This window comes from Anguilla anguilla, chromosome 16, assembly GCF_013347855.1.
Source record: "Anguilla anguilla isolate fAngAng1 chromosome 16, fAngAng1.pri, whole genome shotgun sequence".
Lineage (NCBI taxonomy): Eukaryota > Metazoa > Chordata > Actinopteri > Anguilliformes > Anguillidae > Anguilla > Anguilla anguilla.
The window spans coordinates 12,872,165-12,892,507 of NC_049216.1; the positions used below are offsets into that span (position 1 = coordinate 12,872,165).

Sequence of the window (20,343 nt, forward strand, 5' to 3'; positions counted from 1 at the left end):
GCTGTAGAGATCGTACGCGCACTGAATGCAGCTCGACTTGTCTATAATGCCCCACAGTGCATGCTTGTTACACCAGGTCTGTCTTATTGGTAAGCTAGCTTACTGGGGTGCTAAATTCCAGATTCTTCAGTGCTTTTAGGTGAGGGATGATGCCACAATCGGAAACTGGACCGAAGCCGCAGCCACGTGTACATCCACAGCTGCGAGAGCAGCGACTTCTAATATTCTGATCTGTATCAGCAATGCTACTCTGCCTCCCCCTAGTCTGCCACAGGATGGCAACACAGTACAGAAATATCTCTGCTCTTTATAGCAACCAATCAAAACCCACAGCATGATAAATCTAACATAATGTGAATTATTCAGAGAATAATTAGGAGTATTCAACGTGATTCATAAGTCCCATGAATAATGTCATCTCAAGGTACTGTATTCTGAATAAATTTCAGGCTAAATATTTCAATTGATTCCACATAGTGAGCCAAAGACAAGAGAAACAAAGACTTTTATTTTAAAAATATTTCACTGCTGCTACAATACACTTTTACCATATATTTAGAGAAAAGAATTCATACATGATAGATTAAACAGGTTTATGATACAATTTTCATAGGAAATATTCAACATGGAAACCTTTTTGTAGTGTAAAAACACCAAAACACTAAAACTGAAATGGCATTCAAAAACGAAACAAACCTAGGGATAATGCCAGTGTTTACAGATGGACATAGAAAAACCTGGAGAACTGAAACCTTTATTTTTTTTTTACTATGCATGGGTGATGTAACCAGAGGGGACTGTGCACGCGGACTGATCCCAGCATGCTCTGCGGGCTCCGTCTGGCCGTGCCATGCGCCAGGCTGACGCTGGTGATATGGCTCTGATGGCGGCCTCGCCACCCCACCCCCACCCACCCCCCCGTGGTCCTGGGGGGCCCCCGGCGGGCCTCACAAGGGCCAGGGCAGGTCGCTGAAGTCTACGGGGCCGCCCAGCCCGGCGTCGGCCTCCAGCAGGCTCATGATGACGGCCATGGCCGCCTCGTCGTTGCTGGGGCTGCTGGAGCCAGGCTCGTCCATGATGTCGATGCCAATATGGGAGTTATCACCTACACAGCAAAGCAAAGAAACGGACATCAGGACACGGCGATATTCTGTGCTACACCAATGCCACTGTTGCCTGTTCTTTTCTTCGATCACTATTTTATTCCCTTCAAGAATTATTCTAATCAAGTCATCACCACCCACACTTGCCAGCAAGCCACTGACTATTTTACACCCTACAGGCTACCCAGTAACACAGGAGAGCCAGTGAATATTTTATCAGGCACATCACTGGGGGTCTGTATAACTAAAGTTAATCAGAATAAAGTTTCAGTTTGTTTTATGTAATTACAAATATGCCGTCAAATAATTCAACATTTTGCGCTTACTCATTATGGAGTTATTGGAGTAGGGGTATCCTATGGAGTCCGGTCCATGTACCATACCAGCTGAAGGAATGTCTGGAGTTCCACCATTTTGAATCTGTAACAAAGAAACAGGTAAGGCTTCCCATTGTAGCGCTAATACTAACAGCACTGCTACAAGCCCAGTTACATTAATGGCCACATTTCCAGAGTCTGAGTACAGTCTGGGGCCGCAGCTGCCTAAGTAAAGAATGGAGAGGGGGGCTGGGGAGTTCTGATGCACTGAAGGCAGAGGGTCGGGGGAACTCGCCTTCTTGCCTCCCGGGGAGCAGGTATCTGGAGGGGGCGTACTGGTGATGTTCAGGGGGCTGGAGCCACAGCTGGAGGGAGATGAGCCTCGAATTCTGACAGATACACAAAGACCATTCTTTAAACCAAATGAGCAGAGCACTGGAAACTTTCAAAACAAGATTTTTTTATTTTATAGCAGTGCAGCAGCAGATACGAGCATGAGCCAATTTAAAACTACATTCACCAGTTTCTAGGTCAAGGGGCATACGTTCTTGCCATACAACAAAGGCTCATCTCATAGGTGTTTGGATGTAAAAGAGCAATCACATGCATGTGGCTATAACAGAGGAGTCATAGGCGTTTAATTATAACAGGAGTGACAAGTGTGTGGTGTGGTTATAACAGCAGCACATGGTTATAACAGAAGAGTTTTAGGTGGGGCATATGGTTCCAAGTTATAACTTTTTTTGTTTAATAACAGATGTCGGTGTGTGGTTCGGGCTCATAGGTATGTAATTACAATGGAGGAGTCGTATGCGTGTGGTTATAGTAGAGGCATAGGCATGTGGTCATAACAGGAAGTACAGTCTGCTTTCTCACCGCTGGATCTCCATCACTTCCTCTGCAATCATGCGGCCAATCTTCCCCGCCCCCGCTCGTGTCCCCCCTGGGATACCCGGCACAGTCTGGAGGGCCCGCTTCCCTGGGCCTGCAAACATGCATGCTAATCACACAGTGTCACATAGCATCACAGGCTAATCACAGCGTCACATACAACCAAGCACACTAATACTGTACCATCACACATCATACACTAATCACATGCTAATGACACTTTGGTCCTTCTGATGAGTAGATGCAAGCATACAAGTCCGCCAATACTGTTGTTACAACCTAATCTAATCATTTAGAAGAATATAATAACTTTCCACTTCCATTTAACACATTAATATAACATTACTAAATGTCACATTCATCTTCCTGATGATAATTTAAAGTAACCAATATCAGGAATCTCTAACTATGTAAATTTGATGTATGATAATCTGATGACTCTAGTGATGTAAATTTGCTGAATCCCTAAGCAGGTTTTTGATTGGCGGTTAGAAACCAGCATGGGAGGACTCTACCATCTCCGGCTGTCAGTACGCTGTCCATGCTCTGGGGGGAGGCAGCAAGCTGGGGGTAGCTGGGGTCGGTGCCATCAAGCAAACTTCCCCTGCAAGAGCGAAAACACCTTAGCAAATCCTCAAATCCCAACCTCTAAAACACTCAGCATGCCCAACACACCCAAAATAATTCAAATGGAGATCACAGAGTAGAGTGGCATCATAAGGAGTTTTGTGGGTGGAGGCGGGACTTACGAGACGACGGTGTTGGTGGAGACGATGTACTCGACCTCTTTGGTCCAGGGGTTCATGAAGCTGAACCAGCGGCTGCGCAGCGTGATGAAGGAGCCGTCTTTTACCTTGAACTTGTACAGGTTTGTGTTGATCTTCTCCCTCATCTGCAGCACTGCAAACGGGAGAGGGACAGAGACTGAGCTCCACTTCAGCGCCTCAAAGCTCACAGTTCCCCTCCTTTCACATTGACTGGAGTCTCTGGTGCTCTGGTGCCACTGAAAACTACTGCAGCGGCAGCCAACCCCGTTCCGGGAGATCTACCGTCCTGTAGGTTCTCACTCCAACCCTAACAAAGCCACACCACATTCAACAGCTAGAGATCTTGTTTAGCTGCTAATCAGGAGAATCAGGTGTGCCAAATTAGGATGACAACCAACAGGATGGTACAGATTGGTTAGCACTGCTCTAATGGCAGTTATGGAGCCATTATTACAATCAGGTTCCTATAACATAAAAACAGGTATAAAGTGTAATATATTTAACGCACCACAAGTTGCTTTAAGTAGCAATAAAATGCTGAGAGATAAATGCTGTAATTGAGCCAAGCTGGCTGGTACAGGGGGGTTTTCTGGTGCTTAAGCGTTGGAGAAAGAGCGAATGGGCGCCCCCACGCACTCCACTGCCCACACAGTGGAGCTCTTTCCTCAGCATCAGGTCAGCTCTCTATGGATGCCCTACTGTGGCGCACAGGTAAAAGAACAGGTACCTTGTTTATGGCATTCCGCCAGGTGCCCAATGTCGTCCTGGTGGAAATATTCATAGAAAGACGTGCCCAAGAGCTCCTGGGGTAAATAGGCAAGAATCGCTGTGGCCCTGGGACAGAGACAGACCACACAACCTGCGTCAGTGTACGTATTAAGATTCCACATTCAATAAACAAGCACAGAGTCAAATTCCCAAAAAGACATCAAGCACATGTCACAATGTTCACAATGTCAGCTCTACGAAAAGGCAAACGGAAAACCACTCCATTACCATCGCGTCTAAATGTAGGACACTGGACCCTAAGTGTGTGCTGTCAATCACACAGGCAGCATAGTGAGGGCTGCTGGGAGGGGGAAGGAACAAAGCTGGGGGGTCCCTCTGCAGCCTGTCTGCCCCCTGCTTCCCCCCCAGCTCCAAGCTGGAATGTTACACCCTGAGGCTAAATTTGGAAAATGACCGCTCTAGAGCCTGCTCTGGGGGCCGAGCTGCCCACACGGTTCTCAGTAGGGGGGGGTCACGACTTCGCTCGTCTTGATTTCTTAGATTTGACACCATGATTAAAAAGGCTGTGATGGCCCTCCTGTGACACACCAGAACTGAATACAAACCTTGCATGTTAAATGTGCTACTCCTTTGACCCAACAGAGATGCATTGTATACATAACCCACAGTCTCCAGTTCCTCTCATTCCTGTATACAATTTTCTTCTAATAAGCACAGCTAGCGCTATGTCTGCAGGTAATGTCGCATTCTCCATTGTATTTTCCTGTGAAATACATGCTGAGAGGACACTGAAAGCGTGCTTGGATTTGGATTTGAATCTGAATCTGAGCGGCCTCACCTCTGGTCCACGAAGACGAACTTGCCGTCGATGGCGTGCCGCGAGACGTACTCGGTGGGCTTGACGCGGATGTCTCCGTGGCTGGACTGGGGGACGATGTGGGGGTGCAGCCGGCCGATGGCCACCAGGCAGCTGAGGTTGCAGCCCTCGTTGTCGGGCTCGTTGTCCTCCTCCAGGCCCATCTTGGTGGGCGGCCAGCTCTTCAGGTAGCCCGTGCTGTGGATGGTGCAGAAGCTCTTCCGGTCAGCTGCGGGTGAGAGAAGCGCACACGTTCCCCCCCCCCACGGTCAGCCTGCGGTCAACTTTGCGCTCTGACTGGAAAGTGACCGCAGTCAGCCAGTTAAAGAAATATAATCTCCTCTTCCCCGTGTGAAACAGCTTAACTCCCTGTGCTCCCAGGTTAATAACAGATCCAGACTGTAACCTCAACAACATTACACCAAAGCAGCATCTAGGCAGAGGTTTTACATGCCATGATCTAAATGATATACATAGCTGATTTATTACCACCTATCTGTGCATTTAACATGCTAGTACATACATGACTGTGAAATATTGCAAACCCTTAAAAAGGCCTTGTGCCATAAAAGCTGATTTATGTCTCGTCACAGTAATGGGAAAAGTACTAGAACTCCTAGGCCAGGCAAGGCAGAGACATGAGGAGGGGCTGTCTTTTTTATGGAGCAGGAGCTACCTTTCTTTTTGGAGCAGGTGGAGGGGAACTCCTTGTCCTCCATTTTTACTGAGGGTCTGTTGCACTTCATCCTGCAGAAGAAGGAGCGGCGTGCACCAGAACAGAGCCGGGATGGGCCTGGCGCAATGTCCGTCTTCACCGGGAGACCAGCTGCAGACAAACAAACACAGACCTTACTATGACTAAAGCAGGAGACACACACACCTTACTATGACTAAAGCAGGAGACACACACACCTTACTATGACTAAAGCAGGAGACACACACACCTTACTATGACTAAAGCAGGAGACACACACAGAGGCATTCATGTGACTACACCACTACCACTATTACTGTTAGTGTAACTTTATTTCTGCGGCACCATGACCGTTATTACAGTATCTCTACACTGTTTACATTTCTCACACAGGGCTAGCAGGTGTCACTCTAACAGAAGTACATCATGGCATCTGCTGCACTAATCTGCACTTCTCTCTTCATAACGCAAACACTTCACCTGGTAATTCCAGGGTTCAGCAGTTTTTTTTAATGACAGTCACAAAAACAGGCATGTAATTTTAGAGATCAGAGAAAACAAATAAAGTATACCACTCAGCTCTATCTGTTCCTCCCACTCACCCCTCATTCTGAGTGTGTGTGTATGTGTGTGTGTGTGTGAGTATATGAGAGAGAGGCACGCTCCCAGGAGCCTGATTAACTGTTCCCTCCACTGGGCACAGTCCGTTCCAGCTCCCCCAAGGGATTGAGTGTAACCTGAGATATTCTGGGATACTTTACTCTTGGCATCGATGAGCCGTTCCCTAGGCGCTGTGTCCGATGAGGACAGCTGTTCCTTCACTTTGGCGATGTCCTTCGGATGCAGATAGTCAAACAGACTCTGGCCAATCAGGTCGTTCTGTGAAGACACATTGGCACTTTCAGGACATATGGCTAGCCATCTGTCATTAGTATTTACGTCAATAGATTTAAATTGTTTGCAGTTTCAATTGCAAAATGTAATAGAAGCCAACCTGTCCAAGCAGGGAACTTGGGTAAGTGAGAAAAAACCTTAACACTGAACCCCCATAGCCAACTTAAACCCAGAGTAAACTTAAATGCAAAGCCAACTTGAAAGCATAGTTAATTTAAACTACTCGACCAACTTAAACCCATATTCAACTTAAAAGATATAGCCAACTTAAACCCATTGGTAACTTAAATCCAAAGCAAACTGAGCTGCAAACCAAATTTGATCAAAGGAAATTTACTGTATAACACAATAACATACAGTCAGATATTTGTTTCATAAGACTTACTTGGCTGTAGTTTAGGATTTTGTAAACAGACTCTGACACAAAGAGGATCTTTCCACGATCGCAGCCCACGACAAAGAGGAAGCCGTCAGCAGCCTATGGGCAAGAGGACGGGGTCAGGGGTCGAGCCTGCTTGGTGCCGTGCACAGGTGACATAATGGCAGCAGAGGTGACGTACCCTTAATATTAAGTGCTTTAGTTCATCATCTGAAAGGAACGCTGGTTTGTAGTTTGCCTCAGTGTAAGGATTAGCAGCACCTGGGTAAAAAAAGAATGAGAAAGACTTGCAAACTTTTTTTTCAAAATGGTCATTGATCTTTGCACCAAGTAATCTTGACTTTTGGAGCAGGAGGAGCAATACCCCTAACCTGAAATAAAATCGAACGGGTCTCTACAGTTTAAATAAGTAGAAAAAACAAATGACTGGCACTCAAAGCAAAATGGCATGCATGAGGCAGGCTACTACCATCAGCAGCACAACCTGTACCTTGCAACAGCTCCGATATTCACTTAATGCTTTTACATGAGCTCAAAAGAGCAGCAGCTTTTGGCTGTGGTGGATATTAGCCTTGCCCAGTCTCTGATGAGCGTGGTGCTCTGCTCTCAGTGAAGGCCTCTCCCTCACCTCGTAAAGTCTTCATGTGTTGCACAGCCATGCGCAGCACCGTCAGCTTGTCCAGCTTGCGGGACATGGCATTGCAAGTGGGTACTAACGACGCAAGCTCGTCAATGAAGCTGTTCATCTTGTCACGCCGCCTCTTCTCGATCTGACTGTGAGCCTCCCTGTGAGCGGAAAAAACGAGCGCTTAGCATGACAGGGCCCTTCCATCTACAGGCTGCATGTACGCGTCATCATAGCACAACCACAGCCTTGTTTTTTTGATTCCAAGCAATGGCCTGGAATACTACAGTAAGATTCCCCTTGAGGGAGGGGTTCCATTCTTAACAGGCGCCAGGGCCCACAGAAACACAACTTAGGTCCCACATCCGAAAATTTACTGAGAATGGAAGCAGGAGGGACTGAGATGGGATCAGGATACCTGGCGTTCTTTATCCGGCCCTGCTCAGCGCAGTCCCTGGAGACACAGAAAGTGGGATAAGCACAGATTTTCTAGGATGATCCGAATTATTGACATACTGGACAGGGCAGGGCCTTCTGATCGCTCCATTCACAAACAGGAACATAAGCCGGTTGACAGACTCTGTCATACATGAATGGGTCAATGGGAGTGTGGAGCACTACAGCTCACAGAGGTTCACTTAGAATTACAGTCTAATGCACAAGAGGGTTTTCAATTCTCCACTCATTTCCTCCTAGTTTGACATGTGAAATCTGTGTGTTCTTTGTTCACGTCAGGACAGCAGCAGACAAGCATGCACTCTCCTCTGGAACACGTGACCTCAGCCACTGCTTCCTTCCAGTCCACGGACCCACAGCCGAGCGCGAACAGACGCGACTCAGAGGAGGACACACTACGTGCAGCTTGTGTGTGAATGTAATTGGACACAGTAATGCAGCGCACAAATGAAACCAGACATACCGTCCCAGCTGCTTATCTTTGTCGGTGTCCATGCTATCACTGTGAAAAGAGAGACGGGATTAATCCACTGAAACAGAAGTACAGCACCTCAAGATTGATTTTCAGGTTACTGGACAAGGTAGTAATTTATGTTTATGGCAATAAAGACATACAACTCAGATGGGCAAAAAAGCTCTCAAAAGCCGAGTTATGAATGCTATGATAACGGAAAGGAAATACTAAAAATTGTATATGTAGTACGTACGTCATTCATAGTACATTATACAGCACAATACAGTCTCTAACAGCCTCTAAGCTCCTGCTGGCTTGTCTACTCATTTGCTCAATATTTAACCCAAAAAAGGAGGTCTTCACCTTTACAGTGAAATTCAAGGGCGTAACTTTTGATTCAACATTGGAAGGGTTTAGATGAGCATCCCTGTGGAGGGGGCAGGCTAACTCATCGATAATAGCAATGTAGCGAAGTTGTGTATAGGCTAGCAGGGCAGGTATCCATTAGTCTCTAATACAAACAGTCTCTTGAAAATAAGATTCTAGCACCCTTAAAATGACAGGTGGGCTTGGGCAGAGCCTGAGGATGTTACGCTGGCTTTTGAGAATAATAGTTATTAAAAACAGGCTTTATGCCTCCACACGAGGAGATGCTCTTTGTTGAAAGAAGTCAAATAGCTGCCTGGCATCACTAGGGTAAATGTAATCTACTGAATAGTTTGGGAATAGATGCAACCCTTTACAAACTAATTTATTTTCATTTTAGAAATTTGGAGTGGAGGTAGAAATTGTGTTGGTACTTACTCAAAAGAAAATCCATCAATTCTGAAAAGGCAAGGAAATATATTTGTAATAGTCTCATCAGATGCAAATGAATGTTTTTATTTCAATAGCATGCCACCTGATCAGTTTTATTCTCTTCAAACCAACAGACTGAAGTTGTGGTTCAGATTTATTAATGCAACCACTGCAGTGTTGAAAATAATTTTGCCCATTTGAAATATGATCCCCCAAACACAATTAAAAATTAGGCTCACACACACAAAGTCCACCCAAAGCAGAGTTTGTGGGGACACTGAAATGAAGGGACCATGAACAGAGTGCGGTTTCACCTTTTCTCTGCACTGAAAGGATGTGCTACAGTAACATAAATGTGTATAAATAAGTCACGCGTTTGAATACATTTGAAAAAGAAGCCATTTTTAGATTTGAATAATAACCGACAATACACAATCCTATCTTCTGAATGCGGTTGCCCAATGAGGCTCTGTGCGTGGATGGGGAAGTGCTGCAAGCGGGCAGGCAGTGACAGGAGTGGGTGGAGCGGCGCTGTGAGTGGGCGGGGTTTGCTTACTGGTAGTCTGTGGAGCTGCCTTTCCTCTTGCGGGTGTAGTCAATACCAGGGGGGTTGATGGAGCTGCTGATCAGGTCAGTGGAACCGGGGGACATGAACTCGTTCATTGTTGAAGAAATGTCCATTCTTTGGTCTGCCATTAGATCATCTGTGATCAAAGACATTGGTAAAGCACACAGAGGGTGAACATCCTCTTGCGGGTCATACTTCAAATCAGCATAGGGGCCTAACAGAGCATGTGCAATACTTCAGCACTATTTTTATATATTTCTGTTAGTGCATGAATCACTTTGACTGGTGTTAATTGGTTCACTCAGCTCTGCTGATCTGTAGCATTGCCAGATTTATCTGAATGTTACAATTAAAAGGAGTGACTGTATACTCAGTTTAACTCCATGCTACAGACACCACTTGTTATAATGTGAACTAGCTGTATTGTCCAACACAATAAGGCAAACTGACCAATGTTCTTTTAAGTTTAGCTTATGGAAAATGTTTTCAGCTTTCACTCCATTGTTTAGAGCAGACGTCACTGCTGAGTCTTCGATATTTGCGTATTAGGAGGGCATTAGCGCACACGGTGGTCAGTGAACTGGACTTCCACTGCAGCAGAGCTGCAAGATGTGGGCCTCAGATGTAATTTTCTTGACCAGAACTCATGTTCTGCCAGAAAAATGTGTGGAAGCTCAAAATAATTGAGTTCATATCCAACTCTATGCTATAATTTAGGGATGTGAATTTTTTTTCAGTCCACCCAAAAATGATAACATGCACTATGCCTTTGCCTACATTTTGATGGACCACTCTCCTGCAGTGATTCAGTAATAATTTGTTCAAAACATATTACTTAATTTTGCAATTTGACCGAATTTAATGATAAAACATAGTTTTAACATTTAACTGGTAATAATTGACTCTGTTAATTGATGGGCACATCAAAGCCTAAAGCAGATCTCTTATACCAATGGAAATTATGTGAAAGTAAATGAGTTCTGCCAAGCTGTAATAACAGGCAATGTGGAAAATAATGTCAGCTGCAAGTTTCCATAATTTCGGGAAGCGCCCGTGAAAATGTAAAATATATGATGCAATCTATTACAGTGGTGAATTAAAATGGGCAGTATAGTTAGCATAAGCTTGCATGTAACAGTGGTAAAAGCAGTACCTGCAAACAAAACCCACTTCAAACAGACCACATGGCTTTGAAGTGGCAGGCAGTAATGCTTACCACAAATGTTCATACAGCCCGTCGTTCTCAAAGCATGTCACTCCATGTGTGCCTGGTTTGTCTGGTCTGAAAGGAGAGGAAGGTGGGGGGTTACACGTTTACCGGGCCTGCCCCATACAGACTGTGCCTGAAACCCTGTTTTTGACTGAGGGTCACAGACATCTCTACATTCTGCCCAAAAACTGCCTTCAAGACTGAAAGTCCACCTGACTATGAAGACATCTTTACATTTCGCTATAACAAACTGATCATAAGGGATGAAATCCTGATAGACGCTATTGCCACCTCCGACCCAATCAGCTATGGCATGCACTATAACACATACACCGTTCCTACAATTGTACATTGTTAGCAGGAGACATTAATTTACTGGAAATGCAGAGGCAGACGGTGCGACAATTAGCCTAAATTAATTAACATCAGTATTGTTTGGGTATGATTAAAGCTGTAGCATATCTATACAGAGAAATTTGTATGGACAGCAGCAGAAAATAGGGTGCAGCAAATCTTCATTTAATCATTTTTTGCAAAAGGATTCACATAAAACTGACTCACTCCAGAAAAACACCTGTTGTACACTGCATTAAAAAAGGAAAGTCTTCAAGTCTACTAAACGCTTTCAGCTTCATTTCAACGCCAAATTCATGAATCCTTAAATTTTCTCCTTCAGAGATTTTTTAACTTCTACATTGAACTGTTATTTAATACCCTGCGAAAATTTCCTGGTGTTTTTATCTAAGAGTCAGAACATTCTCATTCATTCAGCAATTACAAACACACCTTAATAACCAACAATGCATCCCACCACAGCATCCCAGCATCTGCAATTACATTCTGAGTTTTTTAATCCACACTAGTGTTATCACAGCCATCTGAACCCAGTCTGCTTCTGTGCCTCAAACCCACAACCTCCGAAACCCTCAGAACAAGGTTACTTAGGCCCTCTTTGCACTACAGCTAAATACGGTTGTCGATCCTCATTTTAGTGCTTAATACGGTTCACACTTACGCTTAAGGACGAGAGCGAATCCTGCTCAACAGGGAGTGACTACCAAAGCCAGCGCTTGTTCCTACACAAATGAGCTTGGCTGTGCGAGTATGGACAAGAACGGGAGTTGACAACAGGTAGCAGATGCGCAACTGGTGATTAACTACGCTACATTCCCCGACTTCCTTTCACTTCTGAAACCCGAAGGACTCCGAGCATAGAGCACACTGTTGAGTACTGTTAAAAAAGCAACGTTCAGTACTGTTAAAGGAAGCTTCATTTGACATTTCTGCATTCACTGCCGGATCAGACGTGGAAAAATACATTTTCTGCTTCTCTCAGCAGATACTAACAAAAATCTAAAAGACAACATCCATGTTCGTTGACTTAGGACATCACGTTTACACCCTTGTGATATTGGAAATGTGAGATTTAGGCTACGTTCCGAGAAAATGTTGCGCTTTTACAAACTTACTGACAGCGCTGTGAATACTGGAGCGAGTACTGTTATTACTTCATAAATGTAAACATTGTAAACATTTGGTTGTCGAGACCCAAAATGTAAGTGTGAACGGGGCCTTGGACTGCAGTCTGACAGCCTGAGCCAGGACATGGAAGCCACAGGAGAAACACCTTCATGTTTGCATCCTGTGTCCACACCCTTACTCATATTGTTTCTCAGAATCAACTTTTCCTTTCCGTTAAACACACACAGTACTTCTATCAGTTTGCCTAACTGACAGTCCCACTCTGGTTGCCAGGATACCTAGCAGATCTTCTTCAAAACATGCCATTTGCAGCACTTCCAGATTGCATTGCTCTCATTCCAGCCGCTTTGAGCAGGGGGCCTCATCTCTGTTCCCTCCCTTACAGGGGGCCCCTCATGGCCAGCACCAACACACTGCTCACCCTACGTCCCTGTGGAAACCAGTGTGTAGGTCTTTGTGGAGGTCATTGTGTGTGTAAGTCACGCTGTTTTTTTTTTTTGGGGGGGGGGGGGGTCAAATGCATTGATATTCCACACCTTTACTGTAACTGAAAGAATTTAAAAAATGAATTTCAAATATGAATCTGTAAGGGGAGGAGGTAAACAGAAAATAGAAGACAGAGGGGTTCATGTATTTGATTTACCTAAAAGGAACAATGAATACCAGTCAACGTGCTGGCAGTTACATCAGTGCAGACAGCCAGATTTAGCTAAAAAGAACAAAAATCAACCTCTGCAAACTTTGGATAAATCTGTCTGACAGTCACCAGTTACAGGCAGTAACATCTTTTATTGCTCTCTATTGTTCTTCCTACATTTTCCATCGCTTATTTAAAATAAGCTTCAGGGCCTTGTTAAAATTGTGTGCCCACCTTCTATTTGCAAATCAAACTTTCCTCTCCTGAGTTTCCCAGAAAACAGAGGAAACTTTGATTGCTTCTTTGGCATTTTCCAGCAGCTATACTGTGATTTCTGGAGACAATATGCGAGTCTAAAACTCCACAAGAACAAAAGTCTACATGCACAGGACGGGAGCGGAATATTCACAGAACGGGAGTGTAAAATTCACAGAACGGGAGCGTAAAATTCACAGAACGGGAGCGTAAAATTCACAGAACGGGAGCGTAAAATTCACAGAACGGGAGCGTAAAATTCACAGAACGGGAGCGTAAAATTCACAGAACGGGAGCGTAAAATTCACAGAACGGGAGCGTAAAATTCACAGAACGGGAGCGTAAAATTCACAGAACGGGAGCGTAAAATTCACAGAACGGGAGCGTAAAATTCACAGAACGGGAGCGTAAAATTCACAGAACGGGAGCGTAAATTTCCCAGAACAGGAGGCCACAGAGGATCTGAGCCAGGACAATGTAGCACCTGCAGTCCGGTGGACCTGGCTGTGCTCTAGGACAGTGCGTTTGCTTTGGACTGAGAGGCCATACGTTTATGCCACAATACTTTCATGTCCCTCCTGGAAAATGGTTTGACTGAATAACACAACAAAATACCTGAATTAGGCAGAGAGAAATTTCGTACAATCTGTCTTATTTCTGCGCCCTGTGATACAAAGGCCCTCGTTATCACCAGTGTAACATCTTTGCTTTCCACACAAAAAATGAAGAATGAAAAGAATGCTGAAACAAGAGTACAAAATCACTGCAGGCCATAACCACTGCGATTATGAAACGGGGCGCAAGAAATGTATTCTTGTATTTTAAATACACAAAATACTGCATTTCATTTTGATACATTTTTGGGGATAGTATTTTGTAGATTATTTTGATACTTATAACTGTGGAGCATTTTGTATTTTGTGTAAAAATATATTTTGATGTATTTTTGTCCGACTGGCTGTCAACAAAGGGTCTGGTTTGACACTCGTTCATTTTAAACATCTGCAGTCCACTTGCATCAGCGAAGGTGTCAGATATTATTGGCCTTTTCTAATATTTATGGGTCTCCTGTTCTCTGCTGAACAGATTGGACTGAGATTTGACTTTCAGGCACAAAGTAGGGCAAAGAACATATTTAATATCTGCTATAAAAATGTGTACAACATGGATGAAAATACTTAGGTCTGAAGGTGAACTTTAAAATGTTTCAAATAAAACTTGTTTCAGATGATGTAGAAAAAGAGGTGGTAAAAATAATAGGCTACTTCTTGAAGTACACATTCAAAAACACTTGTGGGCAAGCAGTGGGGACAGATGGGAATTGAGAGGGTGGTTTTTCTCTTTTTTTGGTTGATGACTAAAATGAGAAGGCAATGACTCACAAAGGATTCAGAAATCAAACCAATTTTGTGCCTGGGATGGGAATAAAGTCCTTGCTGTAACCAGTAACCACTTATGCAAAGTAATAATCATCATCTTCAGTAAAGGGGGCCCTTGGTGGGCTGGCAAGTGTATGTGTGAAAAAGCATTTTCAAGGAATGTTCTACAGTAACAAAACAAAAAACCCAATACAACATATAGCACTTTAATGCCTCTTCACGTGGCCTGGAAGATCACTGATCCTAATGGATCTTACTACCCATGTCTATTGGAACAGTATAAAAGAAAGCATGAAGCACCATCGACCAATAAGCAGAGTACCATATAGGCCGATCACTTTCCCTTACACCACTGTGCATTAAAGGATCAGGTTCCATTTGTTCTTTTTCCCTTCAAAAAAATCTGGTTTTTTACACTATACATTTGGGCGTTTGGCCATCTAGGTCTTTGAAGGTTTTCCCAGAAAATGTTGCTACTATATACAAACCTAATTCTCAGCTTGCCAGCAACGGTACATTTTTACTTCTTTTCCTTACAGTAAAGGTAGCAGGAGAATGGATGTGAAAGGAAAGCTGAGAAAAACACTGTGACGTACTTCATACGTCACCCAGCTACAATCTGGGGCAAACTTTGCAGCATCATTCTCAAACTCGCTATATTACATAAACACAAACAAATAATTAATCCAGTCAGCTCAGAACTCCCATTTCTGAACGCTGCTGATACATACATACTTCACTGTGTGGACGTGTATGAAATACAACTAATATCTCCAACCTACTTTTTCCATTGCTAGATAGCATCTCCTAACAGTAATATGTGGCAGAACATGAAATTAGCATTGGTTTTGTCGTATTTTATTTTTCTGGCAGTGCACATAGCAAGTAGGTATCGATTCCAGTGTAAATATGAATTGTTTCAATCCAGCTGATGTTCCTTGAACATTTAAATCAGTGCGGACCCCCCTCAAATGAAAGTCACACCGCAAGGGTGCATCCCAATACTCGAAAAATGTATCCTCTTTTCCTTCACTACCACCTCGTCTTCTTTGCGCCCCAGAAACCAGTGTCTGCGTCCTCACTCCCACAACTATCCCAATATTGGAGAAGATAAAAATTGAAAGACCCATTGAAAAACCATCTCACAGAATCTGACATCAGCCAAACTTAAGATGGTGAAGACCTTGAATTTCCCTAATTATGCAAAATACTTGATACTACCAAATTTGTGTGTGGTTCAGGAGGTCATTATTACACACAGAATTTTACCCGCAGGCTAGATTTCTACAATGGATAACAAAATGTCAGTTCATTTTTGTTGCATTTTTTGGTAATTAAAGACAGGGAAGCAGGTTTTTTTTATTTATTTGCTTGCGCACGAATGCTGACTTACAAAAAAGCATGGCTGCTACTATTATTTCAGCATGTGAATATGCATGAATTCACTTATTCAAGCAGCTGTTTCAAAAGGACGTATTTAGTACCAAAAAATATGATTTCAGATCTGAAATAGCCTAAGCATTTTGCAATGTGAACACTGAACACCCAGGAACAATTACTCAGATAATATGAATCCTGACACATTTGATCTAATGTTGCTGATTACATATCAGTGTTTTGACGCAAACCGCAATGTCAGGCACGTGTTTGTACAGGCTACTGGACATGCAACTACTTGCAGGCTAATTGAAACTAACAAGCTATTTTTTCACTTTAAATGGGCACCCATGTGTAAGATCTGTAATTGGCTATGGGAGTATTAGTGGGCTAGGCAAAAAATGACGCTTATGATAGGGCTATTTTGTCAACAGTCGATGTTGTCTATGATGATGGAAAAGCAGACAAGCAGTCCCAATTTTCTTCACTTCCTCATTCTCTCCTTTCCTCCACTCATCTCCTTCCCCCCTTTCCTCTGTATACTTCCAAGAAGGAGCGAAGAGGTAGGAGAGGAGTGGAGGACAGGAAATGAGGAGCGAAAAGTATTGGGATGCACCATAAGGGCTCTATCCAATCGCTTATTTTACCTCCTTGCATCCTTGCTTCCTTTCCTCACGTTCTTTCCTCGCTTCCTTAGCAGCACCCTATGGCGGATGCAAGGAAAGGGCGCAAAGAAATTGAGGAAATATGTATTAGGCAAATGGAATGTCCTTGTTTGGTCAAGTGTCAATTTGAAGCCACATCAATTACAGATGTGGCAGATGGGAGAGTCCAGCATTTATACTTCACACATTCCGAAAAAAAATACTTCCGCAAGGGATGCGCTCAGCACATATAGCCTACAGAGTGCATACAAGAATACAGGGATTCATGGTGACTTTACATTACTAGGGCCAATTCTGAAGGGTTGTTATGAGTTGTTATGAGTTATGAGCTAACGTGGCACCACGTTAGTGGGAAGCATATGGTGAGCTGTATGAATTTTAGGTTTCATTTTCTTAAAAAACTGTGTTATATGTGGTGCATATTTTTACCTGCACACTGCTGTAAATATTTGGGCCAAAATTATCGCAACATATCAGTCACATCTCATTGAAAAACATTCCGTTATAAATTTATATTTCCAACATAAACTTTGGACCACAAAATAGTTCCTGAAACAATGTACTGCCGGCAGTTAGACCACCATGGAGTCATTTCACATTATAATCACATAATCACTGTTACAATACCATGTTATAAAAATCCTACTTTTTCTTGAGCATTGCCTTCCATGCACATTGGTATATAACTATATACCACCATTCAATCAGCAAATTCACAGCTGTGATTTAAGAGGCCAACAGAAAAACAACTGGTCTGGCAATAACTGGTTCTCTGTAGCGCTAACTATACATTTACATGTCCCTAATAAAAGGTATTTTAAAGTACAGGATTATGAATGTTTCTAATAATTTGATTAAACAATTTGGGCACAGCAGAAATCACAGTACCATGTAACATTATGAAGTCCTACTACTTCCTGAACATTTTCTGAACCACCTGGAATTTGCGGTTTTATTGATGTTGCTTTGTGTATGGTGTTTTATATTGTAAACTGACTTATCTTGGCCATAGCTACTTTGATAAACAGATGGATATCTCATAGGGACTCTTCTGGTAAATTACAGACGAAATAAATAATTACCTTCCAGGCGCACTGGTATGTGGCCATGTACCATCGGTAAATAGGCTTATGACTGAAGAAGCCAGCAGTACAACAGTTGTTCTGCCAGTAACCGGTTCTTACGACGCACACACCTTTATGTGTCCCTAATGAAAGGTATTTGAAAATAAATGCCAAATAAATGTAATGTAAGTAAAGAATTTTGTTTGTAATAGTTCGATTAAACAATTTATGTGCAGCAGAAATCAAATATGTCTCAAACAGACATGGGGTTTAAAAATCCTTAAATCCTTGAAATGTCGTAAATGCTTGAATGCCTGAAATAAGACCAAATCACAATTTTCTACAAAATCCAGGACCTATATTTGTATGTTAATAAAAGTTATCTGATTCGGCTAGCAAAACGAACGAATCTCTACTATCCCGATCAGATAATATTTCAACACTGCCTTACACACGTCAAGCTAATACACTTCTTTCATTGTGTCCTCAATTTTAAGATATTTAATGATAGCTACACCAGAACAGCTAGTGAACATTAACACAACAGAGAGGAAATGGTTTTCATACTGTAACCAGTTAGTTAGCTGACGTTAGGTATGCAGCAAGGAAATTACACTTTTATGAAACCCAGACCGCCGTTCCTCGAAGTCACAGTAAACAACGACGTCTGCTTAGGCCAGAAACCACGAATCGCGTAGTACTACTCGCGTAGTGCCGTTCTGTGTTACTGGAAAAGGGAATAAGGGTCTGGCTTGGCAATGAATCCCTACGTCCAAGAATTGCAAAATGGTCTGCGAGAAATTACACACTGTACTAGAGCCATTTTGCTGCTAGCTAACAGTATGTTCCTTGAGCAATACTACTTAGCTTAAATGCTAGCTAGCTGCTACATACCTACGATACATTGAGTAACGCGTTACTGTAAAAATCAAGCTTCCGTTTCTGCTATGAAAAACGAGCATATTTATTTAGGCCTGCCTATATCTAGTTAGCTAGAAACCAAGTGTCCACTTCGCAAATAAATAACGTCAACTTAGCTAGCTGTGAAGTTAATTAAAAAAATACACATTGCATACCATTAAGCACTGCGTACAGCTGAAATGTCAAATATGGCATCAAGGAGAAAAAAGCCTAAGAAATTTCCTCCTGACTATGGCAAAACGACACATCCATATAGTCTAGCTAGAACTTCCTAATTTGATTTTTTAAACAACATTTGACCTCTAAACCCGAACTGCTATGGCGATCAGCAAGCACGATTTAAACAATGTTAGCGAGCTAACGTACACTTAAAAATTGACAAAGTGGCTACTGCAAAATCTAGTTTATACAGTCGCTATGATAGATGGTAAGCAATCAGTTGAAACTTCCACCACAACGCGCCGCAGTGACCCTGACGTAAAATGAACGAAAAGCCATTTCTTTCACCAAACGTCATTAAATGGCAACTAGCTATGCCTTTAACATTTCTAGTCCAGTCAAACACATCGACCCTCCTCCTGAAAACGACAATATGCCTTGATGAAAAGGATATCATCATAACTAGCTTTTCGGCTGCGATCAACGACTGGTGTTCAACATTTGCTACCTTGTCAAATAATTAATTGTACTTACTTGGGAAAAGGTCGGAAAACACATTTAAATGCAGTCTAATATGGACGGTGGTAAACAGCAGTGGTATATGACCTACTTTCTCCGTTCTGTAATGACTGTCGCACCACTAACCTACTTTTTCGACCAATTAGCTCCCTGAAACAGCCTACGTTGGTCGTTCAGCCAATCATAAAAATAACTTAAAACCAGATGACCACAAAACTGTGACGGGCAAATCAAAGATCCAATAGAATTGCATCGAAGAAGAATATCGACCAATGGCACCGTTCTGCAAGTAGAACCTTTGCTGCTCTAGTCCGCTAATGACGACTGAATCACTGATTGTTACACAGCGGTAATATTAGTCAGGAATCTTCAATGAATATGAAGTCTAGGCTATGTCTCAGTCTCTCAGATTACCGATTTGTATTTCTTTTATTTAACATTCCATAGGCTATATAAAGATATCTAGTGTTAAATGATACATAATGTATATTCTAGCAATGCATAGTATGGACAGAGTCTGATTTATTTAGCCTACCCCAGAAAATATTGGATGATTGGTACCATATTTGGTTCAGCTCATAATCTTACTTTGTTCAATGCAATACTCCATGTATTTCAATGCCAGGCACCCACTCTCAAAAGGGCTTACAAATTTAAGACACTACATGGACATTTACTCATTTTCATTATAGTATGTGCCTAACATCCCCTTCCAGGTTATTTCAATTTTATTTCATTTAAAGAGTTTCATTTCCTCATTTAGGACAAGAAGCTACAAGCATGATGCCAGTGAATAAGCCAGATGAGCACACAATAGGTATAGTATGTGAATTTACATTATTTTTTTGTACCCATATGTTTTTTTAAATAAAACTACCATAACAGCAAAAAAAATCAGCTGTAAGTTTTTAATAACTAAGTTTACATTGCTAATGCAACTGCTAGTGTTGTGACTTGTATACCTAAAAGTAGACATCAAACACTCATCACTCATGCTTTCCGAGCTGAAGAGCAGCCTTTGGTCCTTTTGTTTCCTGAGCAAGGTCCATGGTGTGGATAACTCATTGCAATGGCAATTTTCTGTGAGGTGTTTGAATGAAAGACAAGTACCAGACTGAATATGAAAAATGTTCTTAAAGCCTGT

The 20,343-nt window shown here is 42.6% G+C and overlaps 1 protein-coding gene across 3 annotated transcripts; it reads right to left on the reverse strand.

The window, feature by feature from the left end:
• Positions 1-488: 488 nt before the first annotated feature.
• Positions 489-19,349, reverse strand: LOC118215089 (aryl hydrocarbon receptor nuclear translocator-like protein 1). 3 transcript variants are annotated; one of them, XM_035395521.1, is made up of 19 exons: positions 19,215-19,349; positions 10,748-10,813; positions 9,520-9,667; positions 8,970-8,990; positions 8,175-8,213; positions 7,674-7,709; positions 7,259-7,416; positions 6,812-6,891; positions 6,637-6,729; positions 6,119-6,236; positions 5,340-5,489; positions 4,646-4,892; positions 3,806-3,912; positions 3,061-3,211; positions 2,827-2,915; positions 2,297-2,420; positions 1,716-1,809; positions 1,430-1,523; positions 489-1,105 (listed from the first exon to the last, which is right to left on the reverse strand). In XM_035395521.1, the coding sequence occupies exons 2-19, from the start codon at positions 10,758-10,760 to the stop codon at positions 948-950; spliced, it is 1,920 nt and encodes a 639-aa protein (XP_035251412.1). In that variant the 5' UTR covers positions 10,761-10,813; positions 19,215-19,349; the 3' UTR covers positions 489-947. The 3 variants fall into 3 exon arrangements, with proteins under 3 accessions (XP_035251412.1, XP_035251414.1, XP_035251413.1); XM_035395523.1 differs by having other exon boundaries at positions 948-1,105; positions 2,297-2,405; XM_035395522.1 differs by lacking the exon at positions 19,215-19,349 and adding an exon at positions 16,519-16,540 and having other exon boundaries at positions 948-1,105.
• Positions 19,350-20,343: the final 994 nt, after the last annotated feature.

What these genes read in the sequence shown, in the direction of transcription:
- LOC118215089 (XM_035395521.1), bottom strand. An exon ending in CGTACTGACAGCCGGAGATG is followed by an intron (nt 2,421 to 2,826) that starts GTAGAGTCCTCC and finishes CTGTGTGATTAG; the next exon opens with CATGCATGTTTGCAGGCCCA. An exon ending in CTCCAATAACTCCATAATGA is followed by an intron (nt 1,106 to 1,429) that starts GTAAGCGCAAAA and finishes TTTGCTGTGTAG; the next exon opens with GTGATAACTCCCATATTGGC.